This window comes from Hipposideros armiger, unplaced genomic scaffold, assembly GCF_001890085.2.
Source record: "Hipposideros armiger isolate ML-2016 unplaced genomic scaffold, ASM189008v1 scaffold_104, whole genome shotgun sequence".
NCBI lineage: Eukaryota > Metazoa > Chordata > Mammalia > Chiroptera > Hipposideridae > Hipposideros > Hipposideros armiger.
Window position 1 is genome coordinate 3,050,168 of NW_017731454.1, and position 23,298 is coordinate 3,073,465.

At 38.0% G+C, this 23,298-nt stretch overlaps 1 protein-coding gene across 1 annotated transcript in view; it reads right to left on the reverse strand.

The window, feature by feature from the left end:
- The window catches only part of NEB (nebulin), a 214,711-nt gene that overhangs the window by 171,447 nt on the left and 19,966 nt on the right, over positions 1-23,298 (reverse strand). The window contains exons 11-24 of the mRNA XM_019646509.1: positions 21,176-21,280; positions 20,444-20,551; positions 17,012-17,128; positions 15,260-15,364; positions 15,065-15,172; positions 14,876-14,980; positions 14,338-14,436; positions 13,208-13,312; positions 3,664-3,771; positions 3,466-3,579; positions 2,171-2,272; positions 1,968-2,075; positions 1,773-1,877; positions 668-766 (exon numbers count right to left, since the gene is read on the reverse strand). Of these exons, the coding sequence (XP_019502054.1) occupies positions 668-766; positions 1,773-1,877; positions 1,968-2,075; positions 2,171-2,272; positions 3,466-3,579; positions 3,664-3,771; positions 13,208-13,312; positions 14,338-14,436; positions 14,876-14,980; positions 15,065-15,172; positions 15,260-15,364; positions 17,012-17,128; positions 20,444-20,551; positions 21,176-21,280 (1,488 nt within the window). The remainder of the gene's footprint in view (positions 1-667; positions 767-1,772; positions 1,878-1,967; positions 2,076-2,170; positions 2,273-3,465; positions 3,580-3,663; positions 3,772-13,207; positions 13,313-14,337; positions 14,437-14,875; positions 14,981-15,064; positions 15,173-15,259; positions 15,365-17,011; positions 17,129-20,443; positions 20,552-21,175; positions 21,281-23,298) is intronic.

A 23,298-nucleotide genomic window follows, 5' to 3' on the forward strand; every position in this document is an offset into this window, starting at 1 on the left:
TCCTCCAGGCCTGCTGAATCAGAATCTGCATTTTAACAGGGTCACTGGGTGATCCACACAACCATGAATATCTGAGAAGCACTGTTGCTCTTCCCCTGATCTTGACGTGGCTGGATCATTCTGACATAGATCTTCCTTCATCACCCAATCTAAAGTGCTCACTCAGTCGCTATATCTCATGTCATTCTATATTAATTCTGTACCATTATCCTATGTTAGTCTTCTTATTATCATCTGGTATCTTTCTTGTTTCTGTGCTCTTTTTCTTCTTGTAAAGTCTTTGTTAGGAAACTAAAGAATGGGAAATGCTAGCCTTGTGAGCTACCCAAGTACATGCATTTGTTGTTTATTTAAGTTGCCATAAAATTTTAGTATGCTTTATTTTTAATATGCATTCTTTTTGGTATGATCCTAATGAGCAAATTCCCACTAAAAATCAGTGAGTTATTGAAGAATTATTAGTTATTTTAATTATTGTCTAGCATCATTTTTTCCTGAGGCTGCCATTCAATCTAGCAGTTACATATGTATTTCATTAAACAAATCTTGAAAAATGACATTGTTGGGATGATAGATGTGCCAATGAAGATTAAGCATGTAAATGCGTATGGTTCAAATAAGCAAAGCCTTCTGGGTCACCCATATGTGCATAAATCAAGGCGCTTACATCGCTGAGTTGTTTCATGTTGAGCTGGGCTTGCAACAGTACAGGAGTATCGGTGACAGCCGTGAATTTGGTCTTGTCTGGAGGAACTTTGTAGGTATGCTAGAAAAGACGATGTTCCTTAATGAAATGTCATAATATAGCTTTATAATCTCATCTGTATACACATTAACATATAAAAAGTTTCCAGCCAAAATAATTTATTTCCTGAAAACTTGGTTGATATGGTCTTATTTCATCTCTCTTTCTCAATCTCTCTCTTAAAGTTGCCTTTAACTTGGTCTCCCTGCTACAAATCAGCAGCCAGATGAATCTTCCCCCTGCGGAATTCCTACGTGGCTCTCCGCTGGACTTGGCATTCAATCTGAACTGTGCCTTGGCTTATAAACCCTATGCTACAGCATCTACCTTCTCCTCCATCTCTTAGTACTGTCCCCCTCCCCAGAATGTGTCAGCCACCTCATCCCTTCAATTCCTTAGATACCATGCTTGTTCTCTCCTTAGGCTACTCTTCAGACTGCTGTTACCTTGATGTCGGCATGGCTGTATATTCCTTCCCTGGACCTTCCTTAACCACCCAATCTACAGTGCCCACCCAGTCTCTCTCTCCCACATCATCCTATTGTAATTCTGTAGCATCATTCTACATTAGCTGTCTTATCATGGCCTAGCATCTTTCTTGCTTCTGTGCTCTTCGTTTATTGTCTGTCTCTCCCTTACAATTGCATGCTCCATGAGGCAGCCCACCTTGTCCCCTATTCTCTCCCATCACCAAGGAAAGTGATTGGTACAAGCTAGCCCCTCATGTAAATTTGTCAGATGAATGAACACCTATCCCTCACAAATCTCTATGTCCTCCCTTTTCCCTGAAACCATGTATGTATAAACTAGTGGAAACAAAGGTTTATAAAACCTGAAATTATCTTGTAACTAATAGTCTTCTCCATAGTAATTTTTGTGTCCCCCAATTCTACCCAAAAGCCAAAATTTAAAATTTAATTAACATGGGCTAACCTTTAGACACTAGCATTAAACTCCTGATACATTTACCACTAGATGGCACAAGAATCCCAAACCCAATTTCAAGAATTCAGAGCAGCCGACTTACATCTTTACACTGGTCTAGCTTCTTGATTGCTTCATACTCTTGCGTTATTGTCTGAGGGAAATAGCACTTCCCCTTATCTTCTTCATATTCTGCTTTGTAATTTTTCTATAATGAAAAAGAACAAAAATTGATGGTGATGGTTATTGTTCCCAAACAGCATCACCGTGAGGCCTGAGCAATGGTCTTGAAACTTACGTCACTGTTTTGAGCTGAAACTTTCATGCAGTGTACTTCATAGGGGTCCTCAAAGCTGCCAATATAATGTCCCAAAACATTCTGTACATATGCATCTTTATATCTAGTCTGAAAAGGAAAACATATGCCACTCAAAATGACAGTTATATGGCAAACAGGAGGAAAGCTCCTCACAGCCCAGAAGTAACCAAAGGCTTTCGAACCTCACTGAATTTCTTCAGCAGAGTATCAAGCTGATATTTCGGGGTCTCGCAGTAATTCACACTTCTTGCCTTTGATTTCTCATAGTTTTCCTTGTACAATCTCTGTCAAAGGTAAAAGAAAGTCGAACAAAGAAAATAAAAAATATATCTCATGGGATAAAAGCCACTCATATCATTACTATACTTTAACAGAAAGGGCCAATTTTGTATTTTTTCAGCATTTATTTCCCACAAAAGCAAAAAAGCAGGATGTAGATGGTACTTTTATATAATTGAGCCTGCTGATCACCATAAATATGTTTGCATCACTTATCCTAATACTTTTCAGCCAGAATAAATCAGAGCACACGAATGCTGCTGTCTAAGCAACTTTCTGTCTTAAAATAATTCTTTCCACTTGACTGTGTAAAGGAAAATGAATTTTTTTAAGCATTGGTGCAAAATGAGGTAAAATGTATAAGGTGAACCTTAGATACTTAGGCACAGTCTTAGAAAAGTATTCAGTTCAGTTCTTGATGAAAACACATTTTGTAACACTTCTGGAAATTGGTTATCATTAAGACCTAATATTTTATTTTATAGCATTAATACATGAAAAAAAAATAGGTTTTTCTGTTTTATTGGATGTATCATATATTTCATCACATTTTCTTTTAATGCTCCCATATGGAAATTAAAAAGCATACTCAATGAAGATAGAAATATTTCTAAATAAATAGGGGGTATTTATCTTTTTGGTATGAATTAGAAAAGCAATTTTTTTTAGTTTTATTTTTAACAAGTATTTTAAATGTCTTTAAAATGAGATCAGTATTTTAGAAAATTCTTAAAATAAAATACTTTGCGTTTAAAGTAATGCATCACCTAATTTTTGCTACTTTGTCTTTAGTCTGATTTTCTCACTTTTTGCCTTTTATTTCTCTTTACGTATTTTTTCAAAGTATCTTAAGTCAGGTTGTGGCATGGGATGAATACACATTTATACGTACTGAGATATCGAGCCCATTTCCAAGAAAAGCAATAAAGAAAATTATATTGCTAGTATAATTTCCCCCTTAATAGAACAGAAGGCATTAAGGAAATTAAGGGAATCTTTACAACATTCATTGGGGTCTCAAAGGGCAGAAATATCACAAAAATGAGGACATTAATCATCCTTCATCGCTGGGCTCCCACATTTGATTTGCCGTCCTGAATTTGAGACTTCATTTAGGCATTAACACCCCATCCAAGGTTACATTAAACACCAAGTGCGACCACATCTGAAAACAAGACAGATGTACAAAACCACTCACATCACTCTGCATTTTGGCTGCCTTCATAGAGTGTAGCATCTTAGGGTCATCATTAACGCTGAGGGCTCCAATCATTTTCCCTTTGTTTTTTTCATAGTCTTTCTTGTACATCACCTACAAAGACATCACACATGCCAGGTCCTGCTCATCAGGGAACATCACTGAGCCCCCCTGCCCGGGTCCCCAGGCCATACTCACATCACTAGCATTCTTGCTGTTGGCTTTGGCTGCCAGCAGGGGAATGGCATCCACTTTAATGTCAAACTTCTTAGCTTTGCTCTTCTCCCAGTCGTACTTATAAATGTTCTGGATAGGGAAATTTCAGCAAAGGAAATCGGCAAAAATGATATGCCTATTATTACACTTTAAAGACTAAAAGATAACCTAATCCCTTGTCTTAATATAAAATAAATAGACCCTTTTTCTTGTAAATGAAATCATGCATATTTAAATAATTCCCTTTAAGCTGAAGCTTCTAGTTCTCCAAGATTAAGCTTCTCTACCCTCCATTAGAATATTTCATCAAATTAAGTTACTTCTACTTATCATATAATATTTGATTCCTAATACTTAATATTTTATATAGAATGACACAAATATCTTATAGCTTACTCTTATGCTATGAAGACATCACTTTCATTTGATCTCAAAGTCCTCTGCAAAGGTTATTTCATGAATCATTACAATACTCATTGATGCTGGATAATTTATACTTATTTCTAGAATTGTTGAAGAAATTGAAACTCCCAAGGGTAATTTGACTTTTCTATAAAATTATGTTTGGAAATGAAAGCTAGCAATGGATAACTGGCCTTATGCCTTTTGAATACCCTATATCTTCATTAGTGCAAGTACTCATACATGTAGAAATAAGTATCATTTTATGTGACATAGGGAATGTTATAGGCTTGGGGAATACATAAAATTAAGTCGAATCTTAAAAAATCCAATCCTGAAAGAAAATTAATTATAGTATAGTATAAATGAATATATGACTAAAAGACCTAACATTAAGATTTACAATTTGGCGACAATATGAATGGATCTTGAGATTGTCACTCTAAGTAAGCAAAATAAGTCAGAAAAAGCTGAGAACCACATGACTTCACTCATATGTGGGATATAAAACTAAAAGCAACAAATGAACAAGACAAACAAACAAACAAACACTCATAGACACAGATGAGACTTTAGTGGTTACCAGAGGGTAAAGAGGGTGGGCAGATGTGGCAGAAAAGGGTGTCAAATACACGGCAATGGAAGGAGAACTGACTCTGGGAGGTGAACACACAATGCAGTATTATAGATGATAATATTATAAAAGTGTATACTTGAAATCTATGTAATTTTACTAACCAATGTCACCCCAATAATTTTAGTAAGAATTTTTAAAAAGATTCACAATTAAACACACATGAATGGTGGCATTTTGAAGGTTGGTTAAAATATATTAAGATTGCCTAATTGCATGAATCTACTTACAAGATCGCTACACATATTTTATAAGGTGAATTCAAAGTTACATTGGCAGAGGCTTAGGAACATGACACAAACGTTAACTGTTCTTCCAATCTTTAACATTGAAATATTTATTCAATGAAATAACTAAAAAATAAAAGTCCCTGTGGTCAGTGAATCACATGGCATAGTGCGCGTAAGGAACTTACATCACTGAGGTTATAAGCATTGACTTTGTGCTGGATTAAGGCAGGAGTATCTGGAGGTATGTGACACTTAAACTTTTCACTTTCATGTTTCGCTTTGTAATTTAGCTGAGAGAGAGAGAGAGAGAGAGAGAGAGAGAGAGAGAGAGAGAGAGAGAGAACTAGTTAGTTCTAAAGAAGAATTGTTCTAAAATACAAAAAGAAACTTAAGTTGTAGGTTTCATAAGATAAACTGTAAAATACGTTTTGTTAAATAACAACTGACAAAGTTGTCAAGATTAAAAGAGAAATCCAGGGCTAGGGTGCGCCATGCTGTTTTATTAACAACTTGTGTGCTCAACACGTGACTGCTGTTGTCACATCTGTTACCACTGTGGGACCCTAATGGAAGGAAGTACCTCTTTCATAGACGGTCCCCTTCACCCATATCACCCATATCAGAACCCTATGGATTGAGAGTGACAGCCCTTTCCTCCTTTTCATTGTCATTTCTCACTGGAGAATCTTGTCTAGCAAAAATGGTTATGTCCTCTCACATACATGTTGATACTCTAATTAAAGCCTTCATTTCTAGCCATAAATCTCCTGAGGTTACTTTGTTTAATTTTTTAGTTCAACCCAAGTTTGGAAATTCATACTTAAAACTCATATGGTAAACATCTCGAACATTCCATTTGCCAAAAACTTTTTTGAGAGAAAGAAATCTCATATGTTGAATACCTATTCTGGGCCAAGGTGTGTGCTATGCACATATCTCCTTTCACTTAATCTTCAAAACAACCGTAAATTTTGAAAGGGAAATATGAGATGTAGAAAGGTTAAATTATTTGCCCAGACAGTGCTGGAATTTGAATCCAGTTTTATCTGAACTGAGAACTCATGTTCTTCACAGTGCATTATGCTACATTACCTTCCCTTATAAAACTATTTACTATAATTATTATTTACCCAAGAAGATGCAAGCCATCTAAATAGGAAAGTATTTTAGTTGATTACATATATAAATACTAGTTAAACTTGCTAAAACTTACATAGCCTTTTTTGTAAATGTGACAAATTACTAGATTTTCTGTATAGAGTTATGCTACATTATCCCTCATAATTGGATTTCCTGGATATTTAGAGGAACTTACGTCACTCAGTTGTTTGGAATTAACTTGGGCTTGCACCAGAACAGGCGAGTCAGTTACTTGAGTGAATTTTGTCTTATCTGGTTGGACTTTATAGGTGTGCTGTGGGGAAGAAAAGGAATCAGGTTTAGCAATATCACTTGTCAAATCCACGTTGGCCTATAGGACAAGTGAGCAGAACCCCATCCCCCCAAAGAAAAGATACCTGTAGTTAATAAAACACATTGTGTTTTTTTTTAATTAGATTGCAGTGTCTTTGAGAGATGTTCCTATCTGTATAAGAAACTTTATCTGTACAAGAAACTTTCCCATATTTTCAGATGTTAACTCTTCTTTGGGAAAATGAACTAGAATTAGATCTTGAAATGTATGGATGATAATAGAAAAAAATAATATATCTACTATAAAATAAATATTCTTTGTTACAATCTTTTTTTTTCTTGCTTGCATGTATGTGTAAAAGTGTCAAAATATTAAACATATCTTGGTCACTAGATGCTGTGGAGGGCAGTAACGTCTACAGGTCATACTACAGACTTACATCTTTACACTGATTCAGTTTCTTGATGGTTTCATATTCTTGAGTTATGGTATGGGGGAAAAAGCCTTTGCCTCTGTCCTCTTCATATTCTGCTTTGTAGTTTTTCTGTGAGGAAAGATAATCAGACATAAGGATGCAAGAACCATTGCACTTATACCCTAAAAATGTGGTATTTGTCTTAGAACTTACGTCACTGTTTTGAGCTGTGACTTTCATGCAGTGTGTATAATGTGGATCCTCAAAGCTGCCTACATAATGTCCCAAAATATTCTTTAAATAGGAATCTTTGTAGTTTTTCTGAAAGACAAAACATATTTCATTTATTTGTTTGTGAAACAAGGCGTCTTTTCTTGAACAGGAGGGAGTGGTCATAGGATGGCTTACATCACTGCTGAATTTGTGCAGAACCGAGTCAAGCTGAAATTTGGGAGTCTCGCAGTAATTTATGCTCTTTGCCTTTGTCTTCTCATAGTTCTCCTTGTACAATTTCTGTAAAAAAAATCAGTGAAAGTTAATTGCTGTCACTCCCACACTGATTATAACACTTGTATTTTCCAACACTAAACAAAAGAAGAAGAAAAAAGATACCACCTATCAACTGTCTTAAAAACTGACAATCAGCTATGTGGGTGTCATGAATGATAAACCTTTTCTATTAGCAATTATTGTAAAGCCAAAGTGTGTAACAATCTTCAAAAAATTAAGAAATCAATTTGTTTCCTCAGACCAAGTCCTTAGTTGAAGAGATTCACGTCTGTCTCTGAAATGCTGCCTTCTCCATCTCCCAACTCACATACTCTTCCCTCACTGATGGGGTCCCAACAAACAGGAATATTCTGAGTAGCACTGAATTTTTATTTTTATTTTTAAACAAACCTTCATGAAAAATTTTAGTAAACATTAAGAAATACATATTCTCTCTTCCTCCTTCTACCAAAGAAAAATTCTTTATTGTACCTTAAAAATAAGAACACACAAGAACTCAAATCATGCATCTACTAACTCCTCTCCTCTGCTAGAATTTACCTTTAGCTCTAACAATAACAATAAACAATTATTGGATTTTCAGTGAACAACTGAGAAAGCAGATCATTGTCACTTTTTCATGTTGGGTTTTGAAATTGTAAATGGTTTACATTTTATTTTTAATATTTTTACATTCCTGTCTTTATCAGCCAAGTGGATCTAAACCTGGGCTTTTATGCTTGATAAAGATGGCCTTCATTTAGGAAGCAGGAGACGTGCTGTGCATTGATTTCTCTGCAGAGCTATTTAGACAAATCCATTTACATTCTCTCACCTGCCACTTCACTCACCCCACTTCTGTCACATGTACTCATTTCTCCAGTGCTAGCTTAATCCAAGGGACAAAGAAAAGATTATGAGCTCGCACAGAGAGCCACATAAAGTCCTCAAATATTGGGAAAGCTTAATCCAACCTAACCATAAGGGAAAAACTCAACTGATCACATGTTCAGTCTCTTTATATATGTATAGTCAAAGTGCTCTTGGGCTGTTAGTCTTTTAATGCCAGGCTTAGTTCTCACTTATCTAATCTATTTTAAATCTAGTGGATTAGTCAAGCTCTTAATAATTCCACAAGTAGAAATTCCTGTGAAGACTTGGGGAGCCATTTTACAAGTTCTGCTATCTGCAAATGATGGTTTCTGGGGCCAAGATCTGAGGAGAAAATGGCAGACATGGGGAGAAAAGTCATACAACACAGGACCTTTTCCTTCTTCTCCCAGCAGCAGGCCTGAAGAACTCAAGGCCAGAGAGCTAATACTGCTGCATCTCTCTCTCTCCTCCCCTTTCAAAGCCTCCTTCTGCCTCTGTTAACATCACAGCACATCTCATACAGTGCATACTAGCTTTGGCCGCACAGGCATCTGAAGCCCACAAGCAAATAAGGATTTCTCTGCCCATTGAACTAAATCCACAGTCCCCCTCTCCTCAAACTGACACACATCATATTCAGAGGCACTTCCTGTGGATAGATGGTTCCAGGGAACCGCTACACCATAATTTTAAAGTACTTGCAAAGTTATGTTTGCATTTAGTCATTATAAAAGGAGAGAGATTTCATCTCTCTTGTAACTAAGGTTAAAACAACACTTTTGACAAGACTATACTTACGTCACTTAGGGTATTTCCTGCTTTCATCAGCTGCTTGAGCAGTGGGTTCTCTGAAGCAGGAAGCACATTATAATCTGCTTTTGACTTATTCTTTTCATAGTCTTCTGTGTATTTTATCTGTAGGTGTGATATAAAGTGATAAAGTAACTCTCCGGGTTATTTTTGTTCTCATCGCTATTATGAATATTGTAATGTAGTTCCACAAATCAATTTTCTCTTTAGAAAAATGGCAGTTTGACATGTTATAAACAAAATACTCATAGTAACTCATAACAGTAGCAGAGAAACTGTATCAATTTCCAAGGTATCTTTTTGTTCTCATTCATTTAGTCATTCAAAAATATCCACTACGATATTTTTGAGTATTTATTATATTCCAGGCACTGGGACACATACAAGAAAGAATAGCACATAATCCCTGCTCTCAAAGATAGAAATAGATAGATACATAAATAATGGCAGAGAGGACGATCCATGAATGAGGACAGCGCATCATGCTGCTCCAGAGCCCTCATTCAGCTCTTCACCGTCGGCTGCCTACCTGCCAACACGTTTTTAAAGAAAGAAAGCTGAGGGCGGCCGGTTAGCTCAGTTGGTTAGAGCACGGTGCTCATTATAGCAAGGTTGCCAGTTTCATTCCCACCTGGGCCACTGAGCTGCGCCCTCCACAACCAGATTGAAAACAACTACTTGACTTGGAGCTGATGGGTCCCGTGAAAACACACTGTTTCCCCAATTAAAAAAGAAAGAAAGAAAGAAAGAAAGAAAGAAAGAAAGAAAGAAAGAAAGAAAGAAAGAAAGAAAGAAAGAAAGAAAAAGAAAGAAAGAAAGCTGGAAGCATCATGAATCTACCCTTTTATGCCTCATCTGTGACTCTGTGTGTGTGTGTGTGTGTGTGTGTGTGTGTGTGTGTGTGTGAAGGTGAAGAAGGAAGGGCTAGGGGCTGGACAAATGGTGGCAACTTCAAGTTTTCCTTCTGCCCTTCCCACTTTGCACCTTTAATTCCAGCTATGGCAGAAGATTTATATGAGGGCTCAAAAGCCTCTGTCAGGAGTGTGTCCAAAGGGAGGAAAACAAGAAACTGACCCTGGTTCTGACACATCCCCAGGGCCAGCCATTTACTCAGCAAATATAACTATAGAATATAGGCAAGTTCAAAGAATCCTAGATAATCTACCAACATTTAAGAACCTCAGAAAACAAATACAATCATCTAGGTATCCAAACGCAGGATATGCACAACTGAAAAACAGATGTGCCACCCCCTACAGCCCACAGAGAGGACTCACAGGGGATAATGTATAGGAATGGAAGACACAGATAACCTCTCCATCTCATAGAATTACATATTTCATTGAAAAGTGGAAGCAGCCGGAAATTCCACAGACCTTACTGGCCCCCTACCTGCAGCTGAGATATGCAGCCTCTTGTCCCGTTTATGGATGAGTCAGGGCGTGTGGCAAAGCCGTCCCCTCCTCTAAGCACCGGATCCTCTCCCCTTTCACCTCTTCAGGACATTGCTCCGGCCCCTCCTGCCCCCTCCAACATCATCACATTTTCCCTCTACACTAGATTGCTATCCTTCAGCATATAAACATGGTGTTTTTGTCTTCTATCTTTAAAAAATCCCCTCTTCATTCACCTCTCCAGCAGCTACTATGCCATTTCCTTCTTTCCTTTTCAGGAAAATACTTGGAAAGAGTTGAATATACTTATATTCTTATATTCCTCTCATGAACCCTCTCTAAGCAGACTCAACCAAATTGTTCTTGTGCAATTCATCAGAGACTGGCCATACATTGATAAATCCATTTCAGAAATATGTGACATAGTTGATTACTTCCTTCTCTTTTCACTTGCTTCCCAAGAAAGCACTCTCTAGCGACTTTGCTCCTACCTCATCTTGTTAATGTCTTCACCTGGAAGCACTCCCAAAATTCAGTCCTTAGAGCTTTCTGTCTACACTCGCTCCCTGATGGCCTCCACCCTTACAACATTAAATGTTATTCATATGCTGATAACTCCCAAATTTATACAACCTTCCCAGATATCTCCCCTGAAACTTCAGACTCATATACAATCAACTGCCACTTGACATTTCCACTTGGATGTCTAAATAAGGCATCTCAAATCTTACATCTGTGAAGCTCATGTCACTCCTCCAAAAAAAAAATTATCCACTGCTTCCAGTCTTCCCTATCTTGATAAAGGGAAACACTACCCTTCTGGTTGTTTAGACCAAAACTCCCCTCTCATATCCCACATCCAAGCCATCAGCAGTAAATCACGTCAGCTCTGCTTTTCAAAATACTTCTCATCACTTGTCCTGCTACCTTCCTGGCCCAAAACATCACTGTCTTGAACCTGGATACTGAAATAGTCCCCTGAGTGATGTGATCTTCCTGCCTCCACTCCTCCAGCAGAGCCAAGGCCCAGGTTAGAATCAAGTCTGACTGGCTTTGAAGTTTATGCTCTTTCTAGTGCCCAACCTGCTTTAGAATGCCAAGGAGTCCAGTGATTTACCAAAGTCACTTTATAGAGTATACAAGCATATCCATGGATTCACGTATCCTGTCAGTGACTAGATTTTCACCAGTTAATAGGAATATAAGAAAAATAATGGGGGCCGGCTGAGTGGCACCTTGGTTGGGAGCTGGCTTGGGATGCCGGAGGGCCCCGGTTCGGATCCCACATGTGAGGGCCGGGACACTGCCCTCCACAGCTAAGATGCTCAACAACAGCTCATCCTGGAGCTGGGCTGCCATGAGTTGCCGGCGACGGCATAGGCTGCAGCCCCTGCTGCAGTGGGTTGCCATGGGCTACCGTGTGTAGCCAGCAGCCNGGAATGGCATCCACTTTAATGTCAAACTTCTTAGCTTTGCTCTTCTCCCAGTCGTACTTATAAATGTTCTGGATAGGGAAATTTCAGCAAAGGAAATCGGCAAAAATGATATGCCTATTATTACACTTTAAAGACTAAAAGATAACCTAATCCCTTGTCTTAATATAAAATAAATAGACCCTTTTTCTTGTAAATGAAATCATGCATATTTAAATAATTCCCTTTAAGCTGAAGCTTCTAGTTCTCCAAGATTAAGCTTCTCTACCCTCCATTAGAATATTTCATCAAATTAAGTTACTTCTACTTATCATATAATATTTGATTCCTAATACTTAATATTTTATATAGAATGACACAAATATCTTATAGCTTACTCTTATGCTATGAAGACATCACTTTCATTTGATCTCAAAGTCCTCTGCAAAGGTTATTTCATGAATCATTACAATACTCATTGATGCTGGATAATTTATACTTATTTCTAGAATTGTTGAAGAAATTGAAACTCCCAAGGGTAATTTGACTTTTCTATAAAATTATGTTTGGAAATGAAAGCTAGCAATGGATAACTGGCCTTATGCCTTTTGAATACCCTATATCTTCATTAGTGCAAGTACTCATACATGTAGAAATAAGTATCATTTTATGTGACATAGGGAATGTTATAGGCTTGGGGAATACATAAAATTAAGTCGAATCTTAAAAAATCCAATCCTGAAAGAAAATTAATTATAGTATAGTATAAATGAATATATGACTAAAAGACCTAACATTAAGATTTACAATTTGGCGACAATATGAATGGATCTTGAGATTGTCACTCTAAGTAAGCAAAATAAGTCAGAAAAAGCTGAGAACCACATGACTTCACTCATATGTGGGATATAAAACTAAAAGCAACAAATGAACAAGACAAACAAACAAACAAACACTCATAGACACAGATGAGACTTTAGTGGTTACCAGAGGGTAAAGAGGGTGGGCAGATGTGGCAGAAAAGGGTGTCAAATACACGGCAATGGAAGGAGAACTGACTCTGGGAGGTGAACACACAATGCAGTATTATAGATGATAATATTATAAAAGTGTATACTTGAAATCTATGTAATTTTACTAACCAATGTCACCCCAATAATTTTAGTAAGAATTTTTAAAAAGATTCACAATTAAACACACATGAATGGTGGCATTTTGAAGGTTGGTTAAAATATATTAAGATTGCCTAATTGCATGAATCTACTTACAAGATCGCTACACATATTTTATAAGGTGAATTCAAAGTTACATTGGCAGAGGCTTAGGAACATGACACAAACGTTAACTGTTCTTCCAATCTTTAACATTGAAATATTTATTCAATGAAATAACTAAAAAATAAAAGTCCCTGTGGTCAGTGAATCACATGGCATAGTGCGCGTAAGGAACTTACATCACTGAGGTTATAAGCATTGACTTTGTGCTGGATTAAGGCAGGAGTATCTGGAGGTATGTGACACTTAAACTTTTCACTTTCATGTTTCGCTTTGTAATTTAGCTGAGAGAGAGAGAGAGAGAGAGAGAGAGAGAGAGAGAGAGAGAGAGAGAGAACTAGTTAGTTCTAAAGAAGAATTGTTCTAAAATACAAAAAGAAACTTAAGTTGTAGGTTTCATAAGATAAACTGTAAAATACGTTTTGTTAAATAACAACTGACAAAGTTGTCAAGATTAAAAGAGAAATCCAGGGCTAGGGTGCGCCATGCTGTTTTATTAACAACTTGTGTGCTCAACACGTGACTGCTGTTGTCACATCTGTTACCACTGTGGGACCCTAATGGAAGGAAGTACCTCTTTCATAGACGGTCCCCTTCACCCATATCACCCATATCAGAACCCTATGGATTGAGAGTGACAGCCCTTTCCTCCTTTTCATTGTCATTTCTCACTGGAGAATCTTGTCTAGCAAAAATGGTTATGTCCTCTCACATACATGTTGATACTCTAATTAAAGCCTTCATTTCTAGCCATAAATCTCCTGAGGTTACTTTGTTTAATTTTTTAGTTCAACCCAAGTTTGGAAATTCATACTTAAAACTCATATGGTAAACATCTCGAACATTCCATTTGCCAAAAACTTTTTTGAGAGAAAGAAATCTCATATGTTGAATACCTATTCTGGGCCAAGGTGTGTGCTATGCACATATCTCCTTTCACTTAATCTTCAAAACAACCGTAAATTTTGAAAGGGAAATATGAGATGTAGAAAGGTTAAATTATTTGCCCAGACAGTGCTGGAATTTGAATCCAGTTTTATCTGAACTGAGAACTCATGTTCTTCACAGTGCATTATGCTACATTACCTTCCCTTATAAAACTATTTACTATAATTATTATTTACCCAAGAAGATGCAAGCCATCTAAATAGGAAAGTATTTTAGTTGATTACATATATAAATACTAGTTAAACTTGCTAAAACTTACATAGCCTTTTTTGTAAATGTGACAAATTACTAGATTTTCTGTATAGAGTTATGCTACATTATCCCTCATAATTGGATTTCCTGGATATTTAGAGGAACTTACGTCACTCAGTTGTTTGGAATTAACTTGGGCTTGCACCAGAACAGGCGAGTCAGTTACTTGAGTGAATTTTGTCTTATCTGGTTGGACTTTATAGGTGTGCTGTGGGGAAGAAAAGGAATCAGGTTTAGCAATATCACTTGTCAAATCCACGTTGGCCTATAGGACAAGTGAGCAGAACCCCATCCCCCCAAAGAAAAGATACCTGTAGTTAATAAAACACATTGTGTTTTTTTTTAATTAGATTGCAGTGTCTTTGAGAGATGTTCCTATCTGTATAAGAAACTTTATCTGTACAAGAAACTTTCCCATATTTTCAGATGTTAACTCTTCTTTGGGAAAATGAACTAGAATTAGATCTTGAAATGTATGGATGATAATAGAAAAAAATAATATATCTACTATAAAATAAATATTCTTTGTTACAATCTTTTTTTTTCTTGCTTGCATGTATGTGTAAAAGTGTCAAAATATTAAACATATCTTGGTCACTAGATGCTGTGGAGGGCAGTAACGTCTACAGGTCATACTACAGACTTACATCTTTACACTGATTCAGTTTCTTGATGGTTTCATATTCTTGAGTTATGGTATGGGGGAAAAAGCCTTTGCCTCTGTCCTCTTCATATTCTGCTTTGTAGTTTTTCTGTGAGGAAAGATAATCAGACATAAGGATGCAAGAACCATTGCACTTATACCCTAAAAATGTGGTATTTGTCTTAGAACTTACGTCACTGTTTTGAGCTGTGACTTTCATGCAGTGTGTATAATGTGGATCCTCAAAGCTGCCTACATAATGTCCCAAAATATTCTTTAAATAGGAATCTTTGTAGTTTTTCTGAAAGACAAAACATATTTCATTTATTTGTTTGTGAAACAAGGCGTCTTTTCTTGAACAGGAGGGAGTGGTCATAGGATGGCTTACATCACTGCTGAATTTGTGCAGAACCGAGTCAAGCTGAAATTTGGGAGTCTCGCAGTAATTTATGCTCTTTGCCTTTGTCTTCTCATAGTTCTCCTTGTACAATTTCTGTAAAAAAAATCAGTGAAAGTTAATTGCTGTCACTCCCACACTGATTATAACACTTGTATTTTCCAACACTAAACAAAAGAAGAAGAAAAAAGATACCACCTATCAACTGTCTTAAAAACTGACAATCAGCTATGTGGGTGTCATGAATGATAAACCTTTTCTATTAGCAATTATTGTAAAGCCAAAGTGTGTAACAATCTTCAAAAAATTAAGAAATCAATTTGTTTCCTCAGACCAAGTCCTTAGTTGAAGAGATTCACGTCTGTCTCTGAAATGCTGCCTTCTCCATCTCCCAACTCACATACTCTTCCCTCACTGATGGGGTCCCAACAAACAGGAATATTCTGAGTAGCACTGAATTTTTATTTTTATTTTTAAACAAACCTTCATGAAAAATTTTAGTAAACATTAAGAAATACATATTCTCTCTTCCTCCTTCTACCAAAGAAAAATTCTTTATTGTACCTTAAAAATAAGAACACACAAGAACTCAAATCATGCATCTACTAACTCCTCTCCTCTGCTAGAATTTACCTTTAGCTCTAACAATAACAATAAACAATTATTGGATTTTCAGTGAACAACTGAGAAAGCAGATCATTGTCACTTTTTCATGTTGGGTTTTGAAATTGTAAATGGTTTACATTTTATTTTTAATATTTTTACATTCCTGTCTTTATCAGCCAAGTGGATCTAAACCTGGGCTTTTATGCTTGATAAAGATGGCCTTCATTTAGGAAGCAGGAGACGTGCTGTGCATTGATTTCTCTGCAGAGCTATTTAGACAAATCCATTTACATTCTCTCACCTGCCACTTCACTCACCCCACTTCTGTCACATGTACTCATTTCTCCAGTGCTAGCTTAATCCAAGGGACAAAGAAAAGATTATGAGCTCGCACAGAGAGCCACATAAAGTCCTCAAATATTGGGAAAGCTTAATCCAACCTAACCATAAGGGAAAAACTCAACTGATCACATGTTCAGTCTCTTTATATATGTATAGTCAAAGTGCTCTTGGGCTGTTAGTCTTTTAATGCCAGGCTTAGTTCTCACTTATCTAATCTATTTTAAATCTAGTGGATTAGTCAAGCTCTTAATAATTCCACAAGTAGAAATTCCTGTGAAGACTTGGGGAGCCATTTTACAAGTTCTGCTATCTGCAAATGATGGTTTCTGGGGCCAAGATCTGAGGAGAAAATGGCAGACATGGGGAGAAAAGTCATACAACACAGGACCTTTTCCTTCTTCTCCCAGCAGCAGGCCTGAAGAACTCAAGGCCAGAGAGCTAATACTGCTGCATCTCTCTCTCTCCTCCCCTTTCAAAGCCTCCTTCTGCCTCTGTTAACATCACAGCACATCTCATACAGTGCATACTAGCTTTGGCCGCACAGGCATCTGAAGCCCACAAGCAAATAAGGATTTCTCTGCCCATTGAACTAAATCCACAGTCCCCCTCTCCTCAAACTGACACACATCATATTCAGAGGCACTTCCTGTGGATAGATGGTTCCAGGGAACCGCTACACCATAATTTTAAAGTACTTGCAAAGTTATGTTTGCATTTAGTCATTATAAAAGGAGAGAGATTTCATCTCTCTTGTAACTAAGGTTAAAACAACACTTTTGACAAGACTATACTTACGTCACTTAGGGTATTTCCTGCTTTCATCAGCTGCTTGAGCAGTGGGTTCTCTGAAGCAGGAAGCACATTATAATCTGCTTTTGACTTATTCTTTTCATAGTCTTCTGTGTATTTTATCTGTAGGTGTGATATAAAGTGATAAAGTAACTCTCCGGGTTATTTTTGTTCTCATCGCTATTATGAATATTGTAATGTAGTTCCACAAATCAATTTTCTCTTTAGAAAAATGGCAGTTTGACATGTTATAAACAAAATACTCATAGTAACTCATAACAGTAGCAGAGAAACTGTATCAATTTCCAAGGTATCTTTTTGTTCTCATTCATTTAGTCATTCAAAAATATCCACTACGATATTTTTGAGTATTTATTATATTCCAGGCACTGGGACACATACAAGAAAGAATAGCACATAATCCCTGCTCTCAAAGATAGAAATAGATAGATACATAAATAATGGCAGAGAGGACGATCCATGAATGAGGACAGCGCATCATGCTGCTCCAGAGCCCTCATTCAGCTCTTCACCGTCGGCTGCCTACCTGCCAACACGTTTTTAAAGAAAGAAAGCTGAGGGCGGCCGGTTAGCTCAGTTGGTTAGAGCACGGTGCTCATTATAGCAAGGTTGCCAGTTTCATTCCCACCTGGGCCACTGAGCTGCGCCCTCCACAACCAGATTGAAAACAACTACTTGACTTGGAGCTGATGGGTCCCGTGAAAACACACTGTTTCCCCAATTAAAAAAGAAAGAAAGAAAGAAAGAAAGAAAGAAAGAAAGAAAGAAAGAAAGAAAGAAAGAAAGAAAGAAAGAAAGAAAAAGAAAGAAAGAAAGCTGGAAGCATCATGAATCTACCCTTTTATGCCTCATCTGTGACTCTGTGTGTGTGTGTGTGTGTGTGTGTGTGTGTGTGTGTGTGTGAAGGTGAAGAAGGAAGGGCTAGGGGCTGGACAAATGGTGGCAACTTCAAGTTTTCCTTCTGCCCTTCCCACTTTGCACCTTTAATTCCAGCTATGGCAGAAGATTTATATGAGGGCTCAAAAGCCTCTGTCAGGAGTGTGTCCAAAGGGAGGAAAACAAGAAACTGACCCTGGTTCTGACACATCCCCAGGGCCAGCCATTTACTCAGCAAATATAACTATAGAATATAGGCAAGTTCAAAGAATCCTAGATAATCTACCAACATTTAAGAACCTCAGAAAACAAATACAATCATCTAGGTATCCAAACGCAGGATATGCACAACTGAAAAACAGATGTGCCACCCCCTACAGCCCACAGAGAGGACTCACAGGGGATAATGTATAGGAATGGAAGACACAGATAACCTCTCCATCTCATAGAATTACATATTTCATTGAAAAGTGGAAGCAGCCGGAAATTCCACAGACCTTACTGGCCCCCTACCTGCAGCTGAGATATGCAGCCTCTTGTCCCGTTTATGGATGAGTCAGGGCGTGTGGCAAAGCCGTCCCCTCCTCTAAGCACCGGATCCTCTCCCCTTTCACCTCTTCAGGACATTGCTCCGGCCCCTCCTGCCCCCTCCAACATCATCACATTTTCCCTCTACACTAGATTGCTATCCTTCAGCATATAAACATGGTGTTTTTGTCTTCTATCTTTAAAAAATCCCCTCTTCATTCACCTCTCCAGCAGCTACTATGCCATTTCCTTCTTTCCTTTTCAGGAAAATACTTGGAAAGAGTTGAATATACTTATATTCTTATATTCCTCTCATGAACCCTCTCTAAGCAGACTCAACCAAATTGTTCTTGTGCAATTCATCAGAGACTGGCCATACATTGATAAATCCATTTCAGAAATATGTGACATAGTTGATTACTTCCTTCTCTTTTCACTTGCTTCCCAAGAAAGCACTCTCTAGCGACTTTGCTCCTACCTCATCTTGTTAATGTCTTCACCTGGAAGCACTCCCAAAATTCAGTCCTTAGAGCTTTCTGTCTACACTCGCTCCCTGATGGCCTCCACCCTTACAACATTAAATGTTATTCATATGCTGATAACTCCCAAATTTATACAACCTTCCCAGATATCTCCCCTGAAACTTCAGACTCATATACAATCAACTGCCACTTGACATTTCCACTTGGATGTCTAAATAAGGCATCTCAAATCTTACATCTGTGAAGCTCATGTCACTCCTCCAAAAAAAAAATTATCCACTGCTTCCAGTCTTCCCTATCTTGATAAAGGGAAACACTACCCTTCTGGTTGTTTAGACCAAAACTCCCCTCTCATATCCCACATCCAAGCCATCAGCAGTAAATCACGTCAGCTCTGCTTTTCAAAATACTTCTCATCACTTGTCCTGCTACCTTCCTGGCCCAAAACATCACTGTCTTGAACCTGGATACTGAAATAGTCCCCTGAGTGATGTGATCTTCCTGCCTCCACTCCTCCAGCAGAGCCAAGGCCCAGGTTAGAATCAAGTCTGACTGGCTTTGAAGTTTATGCTCTTTCTAGTGCCCAACCTGCTTTAGAATGCCAAGGAGTCCAGTGATTTACCAAAGTCACTTTATAGAGTATACAAGCATATCCATGGATTCACGTATCCTGTCAGTGACTAGATTTTCACCAGTTAATAGGAATATAAGAAAAATAATGGGGGCCGGCTGAGTGGCACCTTGGTTGGGAGCTGGCTTGGGATGCCGGAGGGCCCCGGTTCGGATCCCACATGTGAGGGCCGGGACACTGCCCTCCACAGCTAAGATGCTCAACAACAGCTCATCCTGGAGCTGGGCTGCCATGAGTTGCCGGCGACGGCATAGGCTGCAGCCCCTGCTGCAGTGGGTTGCCATGGGCTACCGTGTGTAGCCAGCAGCCAGCATGAGCGGCCAGCAGCCGCTGTGAGCGGCAGTCCAGAAGCCGGCGACTGCTCTGCCTTGCCTGGGAAGAGTGCAATGATGGTGCCAACATGGGCCAGTGAAGCAACGTCCTCCACAACTAGACTGAAGAACAAAAGAACAGCAACTTGTCTGTTCCCCTTCCCCCAATTCCCCAGTGCTGTTCCCATCCCCCAATTCCCCAATTTAAAAAAAAAATCTTAAAAGAAAAAAAAGAAAAATAATGGTAGTGATGAGTATGAGAGTGTCTATGTTCACGTAGGGCTACAAATTGTTTTTTTTTAAGGGGTCTCAAGACCCCTGTTCTGTTTTCTGTCTGAGATTATAGCCTTTCTACTTTAGGGTATCAAAGGTCATTTATGAAATATTGAAGGTGGTAATTGGGATTTGTTGATGTTCATACATGGCAAAATTTTTTAAAAATTTGGTAGCCCTATGATAACAGCGAAGTACTTCTTGTCTCCTAAGAACTGTATTGTTTTGTTGTTGTTTTTTTCAAAATATGCAAAAGCAAGAGTTATAAAAAATTCACCCACACTGAGACCATCAGGATAAATGTATTTCCTTGTACCTTGCTAGCTGCCAGCCCAGCTTGTTTATTCACTTTGTATTGTGGTGTTTCGGTCTGCATGAAGTAGATCTGGTCTTTCATATTCTCAAAGTCTTGTTGGTATTTCCTCTGTAAGACATTAAACATACTGAAGAACTGCAGTGGCAACAAACTATGCAAGGCTTTTACACAGGAGGAGAGAAGTCATGTGGAGGAGTTATCCAAAGCTGCACTCCTCTTAGTTACCCAAGTTCTATTACAATGATAGCATGTGGTGCCATTACAAAAACGATTAGCAACTTAACAAAAATTTGGAGCAATTATAATAGGATAAAAGACAGACTCCAAGAAGGAGCTCTTGAAGTCCAGTCACAGAAAACTTAAGAGAAAAGAAAAAGAAGACGTATATTTTCCAAAGGAAAATCTGGGCAGAAACTAATCAGTATCATAAGTGTACTGTTTGGGTTCCCAGTAAAGAATAAATTAAGAAGGGCCCTTTTAACCTGTGCTCACTTTGAAACCATATTGTTCCTATGAAAATTGAGGAATCTAATCCAAATAATATTTCTCAAAAGGAAGAAAAGATGGTGAGATTTCTTTCTCAATGGGAACTCTATGGAAGCCTTGCCCCCAAGAAGAGGTGCCAGGACTTTTGAATGTTCAGGACTTCTGAATGTGCAGCAGGGGGCTAGGAATCATAAAGGAAGGGTACCCCTCTCAACCTAAGGATACCCAGCCATCCTTCTTACTTACTGTGCTGATGTTATTAGCATTCATCCTGGCGGTTGCAATTTCAAAGCAAGGTGTCTCACTCCATTTGCCTTTGATTTTATTTTCATAGTCTTGTTTGTATTTTTGCTAGGAGGAAAAAATAAGAAAAGTGGACTAGCAAAATCCAGGACTTGACAAATAAGACAGCAAAATTAAGTGGTAACTGACAACTTTCAAAAATATCTTGACTAGACCCTTCTTGGGTCCTTAATAGATGTCTTCGAATCTTCCAGTATAATGTTAATTTACCCAAAAAGAAAATTGAGTGAGGGAGATAGAGGTACTAATTTTTCCTCCCCTTACTGAGTTTGGGGACTTAATTCATTCCAAACTCACAGATGTTTCCTGATGTTTGAAGAAGGAGAGAGTCAGAAGCATCTTCCACTTGTAATTCATAATTATAATAAAACCACTCGACCTCAGATTTCCATGCCAGATTACCTTAACCATTAAATTCTGAGCTTTACCACAACCCCTAGTTATACAGAAAGCAATACCAAAACAAAATTGGCTTGCAGACCAATAAGTAAGACTTCCTAGTTTAGACTTAAATAAATTTTAGTAAAAACTGGCAGTAATTAAAAAATTAAACTGGTGTCCCATCTTACTCCCAAACACCACACCAGGCTGTGAGCTCCTTGGAGAGAGGAATTATGTCTTCTTCATTTTTGTATCCTCAACATCTAACACAAAATGTAGCATGCAGAACTTCCCTCATTAAGGTTTGCTCAACTACACTAAATTGAATTGATCCATGATATGTGGTTTCAAACTACCTCTACTTGAGTGTTCTTGAAATAGAATTAACCTAGTCAACCCCCTACCTGGGCACATGAGCCAGAGCCTGAGCTAGGTTAGACCAATTTCCCTTCTTTGGCTCACAGAATGTGTTCCATATAACCAATGTGTCTCAAGGTGTTTGCATGTCTAACATCCCATTACACTCTTCAAGGAAAAATAAAGTGGTTTTCTGGTACCTTTCACAGAACAAGTACCAAGGGTGACTGATGGGTAGAACCAGTGAGTTTGTGTTAAAGTTAAAGAAAGCCCAGCCCTCTCTCAAATGCCATATATCCTTTCTTCTCAAAAGGTTAATATGCTAATTAATAGCCAAGTGGTTTTCATAGCTATGAAGTTTAGTGCCCTGGACCTGAGTTGAGAAGCTCTGGGCCCAAGACTTAAGACTTAACGCCATCATTTCCAGAGTTGTGACTTAGCCTCTCTAAGTTTCAGTTTTCTAAACCACACGTGCTGGCAGTAATAATAATATTTACACAAAGGATTTGCGGAAGATCAAATAAGGTCATACACTGAAGAGTGCTTTGTAAACTCTACAGTGCTAAACAAATGTAAGGTATAATAACTGCAACAGAACAGAGAGTAAGAAACTCTAAAGAAAAGACAATTGTGTGTGTGTGTATTCTTCAATGGAAATTTTTGCTGGGGTAAAATTTACTTTATCCTGCCAATTAATCAGCCCACCCTCCTCTTTTGAAACTTTAAAGAATTGAAGTCAATCAAACTGATTTTTCAATTTCCTAAGGTAGCCTATAGAAGTGTTTCTAATCTTTTTGGAGAACAGACCTCATCTAAGAAAGCTGTAAAATGCCCATACATACTTATAACTTTAGAGGTTTTTGATGTACACAAACTCAAAGTTAAGATCTCCTAATCTGCATTTTTTTGTAGAGATACTGCCAACCCTCTGCTTGCTATCAAAGGAAGAAAACTGTAGGATTGGGAATGGTGAGCAACGGGACTAGATGCATCCCCAAATTGAGATATAGAGAACTTTGTGATATAATTTAAAGTTGAGAAGCCAGCAGATATTCTTAATGAGGACCAAAAGTGAGCTATTATACAGAAGTAAGAATCACATATATAGATTTGTTAAGCAAAATTGAGTAGGAGATGAATTCTCACAGTGAGAGACAGACATCTGACTTTTAAAAAGATATTAAGGGCCGGCGGAGTGGCGCAATGGTTAAGAACTGGCTTGGGACGCCAGAGGGCCCTGGTTTGGATCCCAAATATGAGGGCCAGTGACACTGCCCTCTACAGCTAAGATGCTGAACAACAGCTCAACCTGGAGCTGGGCTGCCGTG